This window comes from Panthera uncia, chromosome E1 (genome assembly GCF_023721935.1).
Source record: "Panthera uncia isolate 11264 chromosome E1, Puncia_PCG_1.0, whole genome shotgun sequence".
Lineage (NCBI taxonomy): Eukaryota > Metazoa > Chordata > Mammalia > Carnivora > Felidae > Panthera > Panthera uncia.
Window position 1 is genome coordinate 44,330,947 of NC_064814.1, and position 15,227 is coordinate 44,346,173.

Genomic DNA, 15,227 nt, shown 5'->3' on the forward strand with positions numbered 1-15,227 from the left:
GGGGTGTTGTAAAAGCCAAATGGAATGCTACTGATTAAATGTATTGGAAAATTAAAAGCTCCTTCTCTTGGTAGGCAGCATGGAGGCGCTGAAGGGACTTAATGTCAAAAGCCCGGCTCTGCCATCGGTTTCTTATCTGCAAAACCAGAGGGGCGGTGGTATCAGCCCGCTAAAGGCTGGGATCTCCGGCAAAATCCTTCCTAAATCCACGTCCTGGTGCGTGCAGGAGGAAGCAGGGAGGGAAATCTCATGGGCTGTTCAGCATCCCCCTCTCCTGCACCCCGAGAGAGCGAAGCCACAACTGCACTGGGAGGGAGGGCACCGAGGCCTGCCAGGCGGTGGCGCCGGCGGGAGGCGCGGTCCGACCGGCCCATTTGAGCCACGTGCGGTTGTTTCCGTGCCGGGGCGATCACGTGAGCCAAGTCAGCTGACCGGTCACGGCAGAGCCAGGCTCGGGCGCCCCACAGCCCCTGCCCGGCTGTGCCCGGAGCGCAGGACCCTGCAGTGGGGTAAGAGCGTCCCCGCCCTCCCCTCCTCTGTCCCCGGCCCCTCCGCCCCCGCCTCTGCCTCAGCCCGGGTCCCTCGCCCGTCCCTACCCGCCCGGCCTGGCACCCCGGAAGCCGTCGCGGGAAGGGCCGTGGCCGGGCTCAGCCCCGCGCTGCCCCCAGGCGGCCAGGAGGGGATGGCCCCGGGGAGCAGGGGGCGGGAAGTCGCTCTTACCAACGGGGCCGAAGGCTGGTCCCCGCCCCCAAGCCCCGACATGGAGGAGCTGCTCCAGAGCGTGGAGAGGGACCTGAACATCGATGCCCGGCAGCTGGCTGCGGCCCCGGGGGGCACCCACGTGGTGGCCTTAGTGCCCGCGCGCTGGCTGGCCAGCCTCCGCGAGCGCCGGCTGCCCCTGGGACCCTGCCCCCGGGCAGAGGGCCTGAGCGAGGCGGAAGTGAGGACTCTTCTGCAACGCTCCGTGCAGAAGCTGCCCCCCGGCTGGACGCGCGTGGAGGTGCACGGGCTGCGGAAGCGGAGGCTGTCCTACCCGCTCCGTGGCGGCTTGCCTTTCGAGGAAGGGTCCAGCAGCCCTGAGACCCTCACTCGCTTCATGCAGGATGTGGCTGCCCAGAATTATCGCAACCTGTGGCGCCATGCTTATCGTACTTATGGGCAGCCGTATAGTCATAGCCCTGCCCCTTCAGCTGTCCCTGCCCTGGACTTAGTACGACAGGCTCTGCAAAGGGTCTATGGTTGTTCCTTCCTGTCAGTGGGTGAATTTACCCAGTGCCCATCATATACAAGAGATGGTCCCTGTCCCCCTCGGGGCAGTTTGGCCTGTCCCAGTCTTTTGCGAGCTGAGGCCCTGCTGGAGTCGCCAGAGATGCTGTACGTGGTGCACCCTTATGTGCAGTTTTCCCTGCACGATGTGGTCACCTTCAGCCCTGCCAAGCTGACCAACAGCCAAGCCAAGGTGCTCTTCATTCTCTTCCGTGTGCTGAGGGCTATGGATGCCTGTCACCGCCAGGGACTGGCCTGCGGGGCCCTAACTTTGCACCACATCGCTGTGGATGAGAAGCTTTGCAGCGAGCTCCGGCTGGACCTGAGTGCTTACGAGAGGCCCAGGGAGGATGAGAATGAGGAGACCCCTGTATCGAGGGCTGGGCCAGGCACTGAACTTGGAGAGGAGGGAGGTGGGGGGGCTGGGTGTCCCACCTGCCGGGAGGAACTTAGAGGCCTTGTGTTGGATTGGGTCCATGGCCGCATCAGCAACTTTCACTACCTCATGCAGCTAAATAGGCTGGCAGGTCGGCGGCAGGGGGATCCCAACTACCACCCAGTGCTGCCCTGGGTGGTGGACTTCACCACACCCCACGGGCGCTTTCGAGACCTGCGCAAGTCCAAGTTCCGCCTCAACAAGGGGGATAAGCAGCTGGACTTCACATACGAGATGACGCGGCAGGCATTTGTAGCAGGTGGTGCGGGTGGCGGGGAGCCACCTCACGTTCCTCACCACATCTCGGACGTGCTTTCCGACATCACATATTATGTGTACAAGGCTCGGAGGACATCCCGGTCGGTGCTCTGTGGACATGTGCGGGCGCAGTGGGAGCCCCATGAGTATCCCGCCAGCATGGAACGTATGCAGAACTGGACACCCGACGAGTGCATTCCTGAGTTCTACACCGATCCCTCTATCTTCTGTTCCATCCACCCTGACATGCCTGACCTAGATGTGCCAGCCTGGTGTGGCTCCAGTCAGGAGTTCGTGTCTGCACACCGGGCACTGTTGGAGAGCCGAGAGGTGTCCCAGGACCTGCACCACTGGATTGACCTCACATTTGGCTACAAACTCCAGGGCAAGGAGGCTGTGAAAGAGAAGAATGTGTGCCTGCACCTGGTGGATGCCCACACACACCTGACCAGCTATGGCGTGGTGCAGCTCTTCGATCAGCCACACCCCCAACGCCTGGCTGGGGCTCCTGCCCTGGCCCCTGAGCCTCCACTCATCCCCAGAGTGTTGTTCCAGACCATCCAGGAGAGCATAGGCCGGGAGGACTTACCAGGACAGCTTACAAATGGGGTGGGCAGGCTGGTTTTGGAGGCCACTCCCTGTGAGGCTGGCTGGGCCAGGGAGAGGCCCGTGGCAGGGGAAGATGACTTGGAACAGGCCACAGAAGCTCTGGATTCTATCTCCCTCGCAGGGAAAGCAGGTGACCAGCTGGGCTCTTCCTCATCTTCCTCCAGTCAAGCTTCCCCAGGCCTCTTGTCTTTCTCAGTGGCCTCGGCCTCTCGAGCAGGCCGCAGGAACAAAGCTGCTGGGGCCGACCCTGGGGAAGGTGAGGAGGGGAAGATTCTTCTTCCCGAGGGTTTCAATCCTGTGCAGGCTCTGGAAGGGCTGGAGAAACTAGGCAACTTCCTGACCAAAGGCCTAGGGGGCCAATTGGAGGTGCCTGAGCATGCCCAGGTCCAGCCACCTGTGCAGTTGCAGGACCTCTTCCATCGGGACATGCAGGCGCTGGGTGTCCTGTTGGCTGAGATGGTGTTTGCCGCCAGGGTCCGGACACTGCAGCCTGACGCGCCTTTGTGGGTACGCTTCGAGGCCGTTCGGGGCCTCTGCACACGCCACCCCAAGGAGATCCCCGTGTCTCTGCAGCCCGTGCTGGACATGCTCCTGCAGCTCAGTGGACCCGAAGGCCCTGTGACAGCAGGGAGGGGCAAGCTGGCCCCACTCTTTGAGTACAGGCCCATCTCCCGGGGATTGCCTCCACCCTGTCCGGCCCAGCTCCTCAGCCCCTTCAGCTCCGTGGTTCCCTTCCCTCCGTACTTCCCGGCCCTGCACAAGTTCATCCTCCTGTATCAGGCGAGACGCGTGGAGGACGAGGCCCAGGGGCGGGAGCTGGTGTTTGCTCTGTGGCAGCAACTGGGTGCGGTGCTGAGTGACATCACCCCGGAGGGCCTGGAGATCCTGCTGCCCTTCGTGCTGTCACTCATGTCTGAGGAGCACACGGCTGTGTACACAGCCTGGTACCTATTTGAACCTGTCGCTAAGGCCCTGGGCCCCAAAAATGCCAATAAGTACCTACTGAAGCCTCTCATTGGTGCCTATGAGAGCCCCTGCCGGTTACACGGCCGCTTCTACTTGTACACTGACTGCTTTGTGGCCCAGCTGATGGTGCGGCTGGGCCTGCAGGCCTTTCTCATCCACCTGCTGCCCCACGTCCTCCAGGTGCTGGCTGGTGTGGAGGCCTCCCAGGAGGAAAGCAAGGGCCTGGTGGGGGCCACTGAGGATGAGGAGAGTGAGCTCCCAGGGGCTAGGCCCAGCCCCTGTGCTTTTGGGGAGGAAATTCAGATGGATGGTGAGCCTGCTGCTTCCTCGGGCCTGGGGCTCCCGGACTACACGTCTGGTGTCAGCTTCCATGACCAGGCCTACCTCCCTGAGACCGAAGACTTCCAAGCTGGGCTCTATGTGGCTGAGTCCCCACAGCCCCAGGAAGCTGAGGCTGTGAGCCTAGGCCGGCTGAGCGACAAGAGCAGCACCAGTGAGACCTCCCTGGGCGAGGAACGGGCTGCAGATGAGGGGGGTGCTCCTGTGGACAAGAGCAGCCTCAGGTCAGGTGACAGCAGCCAGGACTTGAAGCAAAGCGAAGGCTCAGAGGAGGAAGAGGAGGAGGAGGAAGGCTGTGTGGTGTTGGAGGAGGAGGAGGGAGAGGGGGAGCAAGACGACATCACCAGGGCGTCTGAGCTCACTCTCTCTGACACGGTGCTGTCCATGGATACTGTCGTGGCCCGTGGTGGCGACACAGATGGGGAGGAAGAGGAGGAACCACTAACTGAGCAGTCGGAGGGCAAAGAACAGAAGATCCTTCTTGGTGAGTTCTCAGGCCTCGAGGTGTTGTAAAACAGTCCTCTGGTTTGTTTTGTCTTTTTATCTTATCGTATTATTTATTTATTTGCATAATGTCTACACCCAAACGTGGGACTTAAACTCATGACCCTGAGATCAAGTCGCATGTTCTCACTGAGCCAGCCAGGTGCCTCAGGGTTCTGTTTTGTCTTTTGATTCCAATATAGTTAACATACAGTGTTCCATTAGTTTCAGGGGTACAATGTAGTGATTCAACAATTCTATACATTGCTCAGTGCTCGTCACAGCAAGTGCACTTTAATCCCCATCACCTATTTCACTCATTTCCCCATCCACCTCCCCTCTGGTAATCGTCAGTTCTCTATAGGTAAGAGTCTGTTTCTTGGTTTCTTCCTCTCACTCTTTTTCTCTCTCCCTTTTTCCTTGCTTGTTTGTTTTGTTTCTTAAATTCCACACGAGTGAAATCATGTGGAATTTGTCTCTGACTTGTTTTGCGTAGCATAATACTCTCTAGCGCCGTCCATGTTGTTGCAAATGGCAAGATACCATTCGTTTTTATGGCTGAGTAATATTCCGTTGTACATGTGTACCACATCTTCTTTATCCATTCATCTGTTGATGGACACTTGGGCTGCACATAGTTTGGCTCTTGTAAATAATGCTGCAGTAAATATAGGGGTGTGTGTGTCCCTTGGAAATAGTGTTTACATATTTTGGGAGTAACTACCAGTAGTCCAATTACTGGATCAGAGGGTGGTTTTATTTTTAACTTTTTGAAGTACCTCCCAAGCACCTTCCACAGTGGTTGCACCAGTTTGCATTCCCTCCAGCACTGCACATTTCTCCACATCTTCGCCAACACTTAACTGTTTTTTGTGTTGTTGATTTTAGCCATTCTGACGGGTGTGAGGTGGTATCTCATTGTAGTTTTGATTTGCATTTCCCTGATGATGAGTGATGTGGAGCATCTTTTCATGTGTCTGTTGGCCATCTGGATGTCTTCTTTGGAGAGATGTCTGTTCATGTCTTCTGCCTTTTTTTAAATTGGATTATTTGTTTTTTTTGGCTGTTGAGTTGTATCAGTTCTTAATATATTTTGGATACTAAGCCTTTATCGGATATGTCATTTGCAAATATCTTCTCCCATTCAGAAGGTTGCCTTTTAGTTTTGTTGATCATTTCCTTAGCTATGCAGAACCTTTTTATTTTGATGTAGTCCCAAAAGTTTATTTTTGCCTTTGTTTCCCTTGCCTCAGGAGACATAGCTAGAAAGATGTTGCTATGGCTGATGTCAGAAAAATACTGCCTATGCTCTCTTCTAGGATTTTTATGGTTTCAGGTCTCATGTTTAGGACTTTAATCCATTTTGAGTTTCTTTTTGCATATGGTGTAAGAAAGTGGTCCAGTATGATTCTTTTGCATGTAGCTGTCCAGTTTTTCCAATACCATTTGCTGAAGAGACTTTTTCCGGTTGTATATTCTTTCTTTTGTCAAAGATTAATTGACCATGTAATTGTGGGCTTTTTTTCTGGGTTTTCTGTTCTGTTCCATTGATGTGCTTATTTTTGTGCCAGTACCATACTGTTTTGATTACTACAGCTTTGTAATTAATATAACTTGAGATATGGAATTGTGATACCTCCACTTTTTCTTTTTCAAGATTGCTTTGGCTATTCAGGGTCTTTTGTGATTCCATACAAATTTTAGGATTGTTTGTTCTAATTCTGTGAAGAATGCTGTTGGTATTTTGATAGGGGTTGCATTAAATGTGTAGATTGTTTTGGCTAGTATAGACATTCCAACAATATCCATTCTTCCAATCCATGGAAGAACCTTCCATCCCTTTGTGTCATCTTCAATTTCTTTCATCCATGTTTTATAGTTTTCAGGGTACAGGTTTTTCACCTCTTTGTTTCATTTTATTCCTAGGTATTTTACTGTTTTTGGTGCAATTGTAAATGGGATTGTTTTCTTAATTTCTCTTTTTGCTGTTTAATTCTTAGTGTATAGAAATGCAACAGATTTCTGTACATTGATTTTGTATCCTGTGACTTCACTGAATTCATGTGTCCGTTCTAGTAGTTTTTTGGTGGAGTCTTTAGGGTTTTCTATAAATAGTATCATGTCATCGGCAAATAATGGAAGTTTTACTTCCTTTACCAGTTTGGATGATTTTTATTTCTTTTTGTTGTCTGATTGCTGTGGCTAAGACTTCCAGTGGTGAGAGTGGAAATATTTGTCTTGTTTCTGACCTTGGGGAAAAGCTCCTAGTTCTTCCCCATTGAGGATGACATTTGCTGTGGGTTTTTCATATATGGCCTTTATTATATTGAGGTATGTTTCCTCTGGACCTACTTTGTTGAGGGTTTTATGAATGCACATTGTACTTTGTCAGGTGCTTTTTATGCATCTGTTGGAATGATCATATGGCTTTTATCCTTTCTTTTATTGATGTGATGTATCATGATGATTGATTTGTGACTATTGAACCACCCTTGCATCCCAAGGAGTAAATCCCACTTGATCACGGTGAATGATTTTCTTAATGTATTGTTGGATTCAGTTGGCTAGCATTTTGTTGAGGATATTGCATCTATGTGCAACAGAGATAATGGCCTGTTGTTCTCTTTGTGTCTTTATCTGGTTTTGGTATCAGGATAACGCTGCCTCATAGAATGAATTTGGAAGTTGTCCTTCCTCTTTTATTTTTTGGAATAGTTTCAGAAGAATAGGTATTAGCTTTTCGTCACTCTGGCTTTCATTCAACATTTCTGAGTACCTAGTCTTTGCTAAGCAGTGGGTGCAGCAGATTCACACACAGCACAGATGTGGGCCTGCCCTCCTGGAGCTCACCTGTAGCCGAGGAGATGCCACACTGTAGACAGTGTCATCTAAATGTCATGTTAGTGCTGTAAAGAACAGGACTGGCTGCTATGAGGGAATATAAATGGGGCTTAGATCAAGTTTTCAGGGTCCCATGAACGTAGGGCTGGTTGAGGTCCAATGAATAGGAGATAGCAAGCAAAATGGTAGGGTTTACAGTGGGAAGAGCATACCAGGCAGTGGGAACAGCATGTGTGAGGCTCTAAGGTTGTCATGGTTCCATTGAAGAATCAGGGACTGAATTCTGCTCCTGAACCCAATATTGTACTGTATTTTTTAAAAAAATTTTTTAACGTTTATTTATTATTGAGAGACAGAGAGACACAGAGCATGAGCAGAGGAGGGGTAGAGAGAGGGGGAGACATAGAATCTGAAGCAGACTCTGGGCTCTGAGCTGTCAGCACAGAGCCCGACGCGGGGCTCAAACTCACAGACTGCGAGATCATGACCTGAGCCGAAGTCGGTCGCTTAACCAACTGAGCCACCCAGGCGGCCTTATCGTACTGTATTTTAACTAACTAGAATTTAAATAAAAGTTTGAAGGAAAAAAAAGAATCAGTGCAAACCTAGGAAGTTTAGACAGAGAGAGTGGAAGGAAGAAGAAGGAACACAGGCCGTAGGGTGAGGGAGCCAGGGCCTGGCCAGGCCTCATTTAGCAGCTTAGGAAGATTCGCTGAAAGGATAACCTTCCTGCAAGGTGTGCTGAAGGAGAGGAGCCTGGAGTAGCCCCAAAGCCAGGGCCACGTGGGGGCAGTCCCAAAGCCACAGGCCACCTCTGCCACTGCTAAATAGAGGATGGTGGTGTGGGGCACCCGGCTTTGACTGGGCCCCTCGGCAGGTCTGCAGCCAGGATAGGCCAGGAGAGGTGCCCTGGGGTGGGGTGGGAGGCGTGGCAAGTCACCATTATCTGATGAGCTCAGGGCCCGTTCCTGCCCTGCAGATACAGCCTGCAAGATGGTCCGCTGGCTATCTGCCAAGCTTGGTCCCACAGTGGCCTCTCGCTACGTGGCCCGGAACCTGCTCCGCCTGCTGACATCTTGTTACGTTGGTAAGGCCTGTGGTTGGTGCTGGAGATGGGGCTTCGTCCCAGCCCCTCTGTCTATCTTCAGCCCCCTGCAGGGGATCCTTCCTACTTCCACCTCCCAGGCAGGTCCTGGGACCCCATCTGTAAGCTACTTCCTTCCTTGGGTAGGGCGTGGGGTGGCCCCCAGGCTAGGGTGACGAGGAGTGGCTACCACAGTTCCTGGAAGGCCGCCCTGCCTCCTGCCTGCTGTTAGCTACTCAAGGCTGTTGGTTCTTCCTCGGCAGGGCCCACTCGGCAACAGTTCACCGTGAGCAGTGGTGAGAGTCCCCCGCTGAGTGCTGGCAACATCTATCAGAAGAGACCGGTGCTGGGTGATATAGTGTCGGGGCCCGTGCTCAGCTGCCTCCTCCACATTGCTCATCTGTATGGGGAGCCTGTCCTCACCTACCAGTACCTGCCCTACATCAGCTACCTGGTCAGTTACTGACTGGCAGTCCCAGGGGAGGTCAAGGAGCTTGAGGGTGGACCTGGGATCCCTGGGGGCCCCACGGGGTCCGTGGACAGCCTGGCCCTCACCTTCTCTATGGCCCTAGGTGGCCCCAGGTGGCACCTCAGGCCCCAGTCGACTGAACAGCCGTAAGGAGGCGGGGCTGCTGGCTGCGGTGACTCTGACCCAGAAGATCATCGTGTACCTCTCGGACACCACCCTCATGGACATCCTGCCCCGAATCAGCCACGAGGTCTTGCTGCCTGTGCTCAGCTTCCTCACTTCCCTCGTCACTGGGTAGGCTCCTGCCCCACCCCTGTGGGAGTGGGAGTAGCTCAGCTGAGGGAGCTACCCAGGAGGGGCTGGGAAGCTTGGGGACGAGACTGGACTGGGTGTCAGGAGTCTTGGTTATCAGGATTCCTGGTTCTGATCCAGCTGTGTGACCCTGAACAAGCCACATCTTCTTTCTGTGCTTCCGGTTCCTCTCGTCTGGTTTGGATCAAATTTGTCTTGTAGTTCTTTTCACTTAAAGCTTTTCATAGATTCTGGGCAAGTCCCGCAGAGTTGTGGAGAGGTGGGGGGTGCTGGAGCTCATGAACTCTCTTTCCAGGTTCCCGAGTGGGGCCCAGGCCCGGACTGTCCTGTGCGTGAAAACCATCAGCCTCATTGCCCTCATATGCCTGCGCATTGGGCAGGAGATGGTCCAGCAGCACCTGAGTGAACCTGTGGCCACCTTCTTTCAAGTCTTCTCTCAGCTGCATGAGCTTCGGCACCAGGTAGGCAGACCTACCCCCCTTACCTGGCTGGGTTGGGCTGGGCAGGGGCCGTGAACTCGGCTGACTCCCTGGGCCTCCCTGCCCACAGGAGCTGAAGCTGGATCCCGTGGGCCGCAGTGAGGGCCAGCTGCCAGAGGTGGCCTTCTCCGATGGGCGGCAGCGGCTGGTGGACCCTACCCTGCTGGACGAGCTGCAGAAGGTGTTCACCTTGGAGATGGCGTACACAATCTACGTGCCCTTCTCCTGCCTGTTGGGTACTGCCCCATCACGTTCCCTCGCAAAGCCTCTGTGGCTATGTCTCTTCTCTGGGGAGGGCCCCATGCTCCCCTTGCCCCCAGAATCAGTAATGAGCATTCAGTGTTCTGGGTCAGAGCAAAGGGATTTGGCCTTGGACCTCAGAGTTCCAAGGTGCTGTATAAACAGGGACTGAGCATTAGCCAGCAAGGAGGCACAGGAGCTGGCCTAGAGTATCCCTGGGGACGGCAGGGCCACCAGGCTGACGTACTGACATCTCCCGGAGTTGTCTGAGAGGAATTAGCTGCCCACCATTTCTGTAGCCTCCCGTATGGGCCCGGCACTGCTGAGCAATTATGTGTGTCATCATCTTAAATAGGATGGGCAGCCCTGTGGTTAGATATGTCATCGTCCCTCTACTGAAATCTAAGCCCTGGGAGGGAAAGCACCCCCTGGCTTTTACCATTCTATTTCTGATGCCCTGCGTAACACCCGGCACACATAGAAGATGTTCGTGTGAATGGATCTACCTTTTTCTGCGGAAGAAAATAGGCTCGGAGATGAAGAGTTACTTGCCCAGAGTTGCACAGCCGGGACCTGCCCTGTTTTCTGTGGTTCCCAAGCCTTGGATGGGTGGTGGCAGCGGCCCTCCATCTTCCCTAATCTGAGGACCTCTCCCACTCCCATCCAGGTGACATCATCCGGAAAATCATCCCCAACCACGAGCTGGTTGGGGAGCTGGCGGGGCTGTATTTGGAGACCATCAGTCCGAGCAGTCGCAGCCCTGCCGGCGTGGAGCCCATGGTGCCCAGCGCCGGCCCTGAGTGGGACCCCCAGAGTGGGGGCTGCTCCCGGGACGACGGCCACTCGGGGACCTTTGGGAGCGTGCTGGTCGGGAACCGCATCCAGATTCCCGATGACTCTCAGCCTGAGAGCCCCGGCTTGCTGGGCCCCATCCCTGGCGCTGGCAGTGGGGGCCCCAGCAGCGAGGAGGACAACGCGCTGAAGCGGGAGCTGCCGCGGAGCGCCCACGGGCTAAGCGGGAACTGGCTGGCGTACTGGCAGTACGAGATCGGCGTGAGCCAGCAGGATGCCCACTTCCACTTCCATCAGATCCGCCTGCAGAGCTTCCCGGGCCACTCGGGGGCTGTCAAGTGCGTGGCGCCCCTGAGCAGTGAGGACTTCTTCCTGAGTGGCAGCAAGGACCGCACGGTGCGCCTCTGGCCACTCTACAACTCTGGGGATGGCACCAGCGAGACGGCCCCACGCCTCGTCTACGCCCAGCACCGCAAGAGCGTCTTCTTTGTGGGCCAGCTTGAGGCCCCGCAGTATGTGGTGAGCTGTGACGGGGCTGTGCACGTCTGGGACCCCTTCACAGGTGAGCGGGCCCAGGTGAGGCCTGTTCTATTGCTGCCATGCCGTGCCCTGCCAGGCCAGGCCTCTGGGTGCGGGGACCCAGGGTTGGGCGGTTGGGGTGTCTTGGTGTATGGTGTGGGACAACCCAGCGAGGCTGCACAGAGGAGCAGTTAGACCTGAGTTGGAATCCATTAGCCTTAAGTTTGAATTGGTTCTGCCAACTTATTTGTGGAGTTACCTTGCTCAAGTCACTTTGATGCTGGAAGCGTTAGTGCTCCCCATCTGCAAAATGGGAATCAGAACTGGTTTAGAAGATAATGCACATAGGGATTTGGCTTAACACATAACATGTCATACAAGTTTGGCAGAGAGTTGCTTGATGATTTTTTGGCATCGTGTTAGGGAGAAATAAGGTTAATAAGGTTTTTAAAGGGGGAGGGGATGGAGTAGCATCGAGGTAGACCGAGGAGAGGTAGCATTTGGTCAGGGGGTGCTGTGTGAAGAGTTTGGGGACAGGAGCCTGGCCTGGTCATGGATGCAGGAAGGTGGGGGGGTCAAAAAATCATCGTTAGTATTTTCTTAGGTCCCCTGGGAGATAAGAGGCAGTTACAGGGTATGTCAGGGAGATAGGAAGGGTTGGGGTTCTTCCATCTGCTACTGGGACCCTAGATCCACTGTGCCTTTCCTTCCCAGGGAAGACCCTTCGCGTAATAGAGCCATGGGACAGCCGGGTGCCCCTGACTGCTGTGGCTGTCATGCCTGCCCCCCATACCAGCATCACCATGGCCAGCTCTGACTCGACCCTGCGCTTTGTGGACTGCAGGAAGCCCGGCCTGCAGGTCAGGGGCGTTCGGTTCCCTGAGCCCTGGCTTGGATGCCCAGCAGGGAGGAAAGACCCTGAAGAGAGAAGCAGGGTGTAGTTTCTCTTTGGAGACAAATCACCCACAGCAGCAAATGCTGGGGGGTGGGACTCTGATCTGGGATGAAGGGGTGCCCTCCCCTCGATGGGGGATAGAGGCTCAGGCCTTTCAGCCGTGTGGGCTTGGGGTGAACAGGACCTCAGGGAGAAACGGGTTGGAGTGGGTGGCAGTGCTTTAGCTCATCTCCCTCTGTCTGCAGCATGAGTTCCGCCTGGGTGGCGGGCTGAACCCGGGGCTTGTCCGCTCCTTGGCCGTCAGCCCCAGTGGCCGTAGCGTCGTGGCTGGCTTCTCCTCGGGCTTCATGGTGCTCCTGGACACCCGTACAGGCCTGGTTTTGCGTGGCTGGCCAGCCCATGAGGGGGACATCCTGCAGATCAAGGTGACTGACGTGGTCCCCTTTCCCTCCTCACTGCCCAGCCCAGCCCCTGCTCCAGGCCCTCTTAGGGCCCACCCAGGACCGGCTCCCTCGTACATGCCCCATGGCTGATGGGCGGAGAGGGTTAGGAGCCAGCTCTTCTGCAGGGGGCCCTGGCGGCAGGCAGGCCACGGGGGCGGGAACCAGGGGGCGAGCTGACCCTGCTGTTCCCTGGGGATGTTCTAATGAGTAACCCTTGTCCATATTTGTCTTGCTTGGAGGATCAGGGGTCAGGTCCTGTCCGTGACCCAGTCAGGTTAAATAAAGCTCAGCTGGGAGGGTGTTTACTGCCCCCGACCACTGAGCAGAGTCCATGGCCCGTGCTGGGCTGCCCTGGTGGGGGTAGGGACACCCGGGCATGGGGATCCTGCCCCTACCCCCGCCCATTCTCAGTCACAGACCTTGGGGAACTGCCCAGGGAGGGACCAGGAGGAGGAACAGGACTGTATGTGGGAGGATTTTTCCAGGCAACTGGCACTCCCTCCCTATCCTGACTGGAGCCAGGGGACATGCACTGCCAATACTAAGGGCAGGCTGCCCCCAACTCTGTCCGGGGCCCCAGGGCTTCAGGCACCTCTAAGTTCTGACCTTCCAAGGAAGGCTTTGGGGTCAACCTGGGTATTACCTGGCAATGCCACTTACTGGCTCTGTGACCTTGGTAGGATTACTTAACTTTTCTTAGCCTCATGTTTTTTCTCTATAAAATGGGAACAACAGCATCTACGTCATAGAGTTGTTATGAAAATTAAATGTGGTAATATGGCATGCCTAACAAAATGCCTAGATACAGTAAGTGCTCAAATGATAGTGATGACTAGGTTAAAGACACTTTAACATATTAACTAGTGTTAATGTAATGTGGCGGGGGTGGGCAGCTGGTCCCCTGCCCAGGATCCCCTGTCTTCCTGGGAGATAAGCTGCGAGTAAACAGAAGACCTTGGAGCTCAGTGGGCACATGGGAGGGCCCAGGCCCTGCTGAGGCTCTCTTCTCCCTGAGCAGGCGGTGGAGGGCAGTGTCCTGGTCAGCTCCTCCTCTGACCACTCCTTGACTGTGTGGAAGGAGCTGGAACAGAAGCCCACGCACCACTACAAATCAGCATCTGACCCCATCCACACCTTCGACCTGTACGGCAGCGAGGTGGTCACCGGCACCGTGGCCAACAAGATCGGCGTCTGCTCCCTGCTTGAGCCGCCCTCCCAGGCCACCACGAAGCTCAGCTCTGAGAACTTCCGAGGCACGCTCACCAGCCTGGCCTTGCTGCCCACTAAACGCCACCTCTTGCTGGGCTCGGACAATGGGGTCATCCGCCTCCTGGCCTAGGCCAAGGTGGGGCTGGCCAACGAGGGTGGGCAGACATCCCCAGGGAGTCCATCCCTTACCCTTGTCTCCCCAGCAGCTCCCTCTGGGCAGGCCTCAGGCCCCACACTCTGTGCCCACATGGCCTGCCAGCCACAGTGAGGCAGGGGTCCAGGTTCCTGAACCGCCAGAGCCACCAGTGCTGCCAGAAGGGATCTCATTTGTGGCTTGGGGAGATGCTGCCCCGAGTCAGCAGGAAGCAAGAGAGGGAGCACAGGAAAGCATTGCTGCCCTCTCTTCTCCCAAGCTCTGCCCCCTGGGTCCACATGGGGACAGGGAAGCTCTGAGAAGGGGAAGGGAGACTGGCCCTGTCCAGCCAGTGTCCAGCCAAGGACGCCCCCCCACCCACCTCCCCTTGTGAGCCCTCTGTGCCCCTATCTCACAAGGGCAGGGAAGCCGCTCCAGTCCAGGACACTGATGGTGCTTGGACTCCAGCCTCTAAGGAGGGCTGGTCCTGGTCCAGGAGTTAGGGGCCTTGGGGTGGGGTTTAAGTGTCCACCCAGCCAGGCCCTGCCCAGTATGGGACCAGTAGGGGAAGAAAGAGGGCAGGACCAGGGGAGGGAAGATGGACTGGTCCAGCTGGTGCCTGCCAGGAGTGACCCCATGCCTTGCCTGCCCATCCCTAACCACAGTGTTTGTGCCTTGAACTGAAGAGGCAGCCCCTGGGCCCAGAACCCTTGGGGAGTGGTCCAACACCCTGAGAGAAGGGGCAGGAATGATCTCTGCATCTCAGGTCTCTCCCAGGGGACAGGAAGACCCAGGCATCCCCGGACCCTCACATTCTGGAGCAGAGATGAGGTCTGAGCCTGGGCCCTTACTGCCTCTTCACTATTTGCAATAGATGTAAATATGACCAATAAATCTTTTGGAAGAGCCATGGAACTGAGTGAGGCTTTTCTTGATGATGGTTATCAGGGTGGGGAAAAATTGAGACCCAGCAGCTTCCAGGGCAGTGAGGAGAGTGAGAAGTAGGGCGGGAGGAAGGTGGGAGACAGCCTGATCATTGCTCTTGGGCACCACGGGGTACAGGGCTTCTGGTTCATGCAGCCCCAGGTCAGTTTCCTGAACCCTCAGCTTGGGGGAAGGTAAGGAGGCTTTGATCTTGCTGAGGGAGGATGCTGGCAGAGGCCATGGCCCTGTCTCTTCTCTCCACCCCTTCCAAACCCAGACTGAAGGCAGCCAATCAGGATCCTGGGCTTGTAGGGATTGGGGATGGGCATCTTATCTTGGGTTCCCCACATAGGCTCCCATAGCTTCCCCTTCCTTACCCTTAGGACGGGGGAGAGAAAAGGACATTGGAAGTGAGAAGCTGGAGGTGGCTCTGAGCCCAGCTGTGTCCTTGGGCATGTCGCATAGACTCTCTGAGCCTCACTAAAATGGGGATGAACCCCCACCTCATGGGGTTGGGGGGAGGCCCTTCC

At 55.5% G+C, this 15,227-nt stretch overlaps 1 protein-coding gene across 1 annotated transcript; it reads left to right on the plus strand.

The window, feature by feature from the left end:
- The first annotated feature begins 426 nt into the window (after window positions 1–426).
- WDR81 (WD repeat domain 81) lies at window positions 427–14,683 on the plus strand. Its single transcript, XM_049636747.1, has 10 exons — window positions 427–4,358; window positions 8,178–8,285; window positions 8,546–8,736; window positions 8,855–9,045; window positions 9,359–9,524; window positions 9,613–9,778; window positions 10,450–11,136; window positions 11,808–11,953; window positions 12,234–12,413; window positions 13,450–14,683. Exons 1-10 carry the CDS (start codon window positions 683–685, stop codon window positions 13,768–13,770), a joined length of 5,832 nt encoding a protein of 1,943 aa, XP_049492704.1. The 5' UTR covers window positions 427–682; the 3' UTR covers window positions 13,771–14,683.
- Window positions 14,684–15,227: the final 544 nt, after the last annotated feature.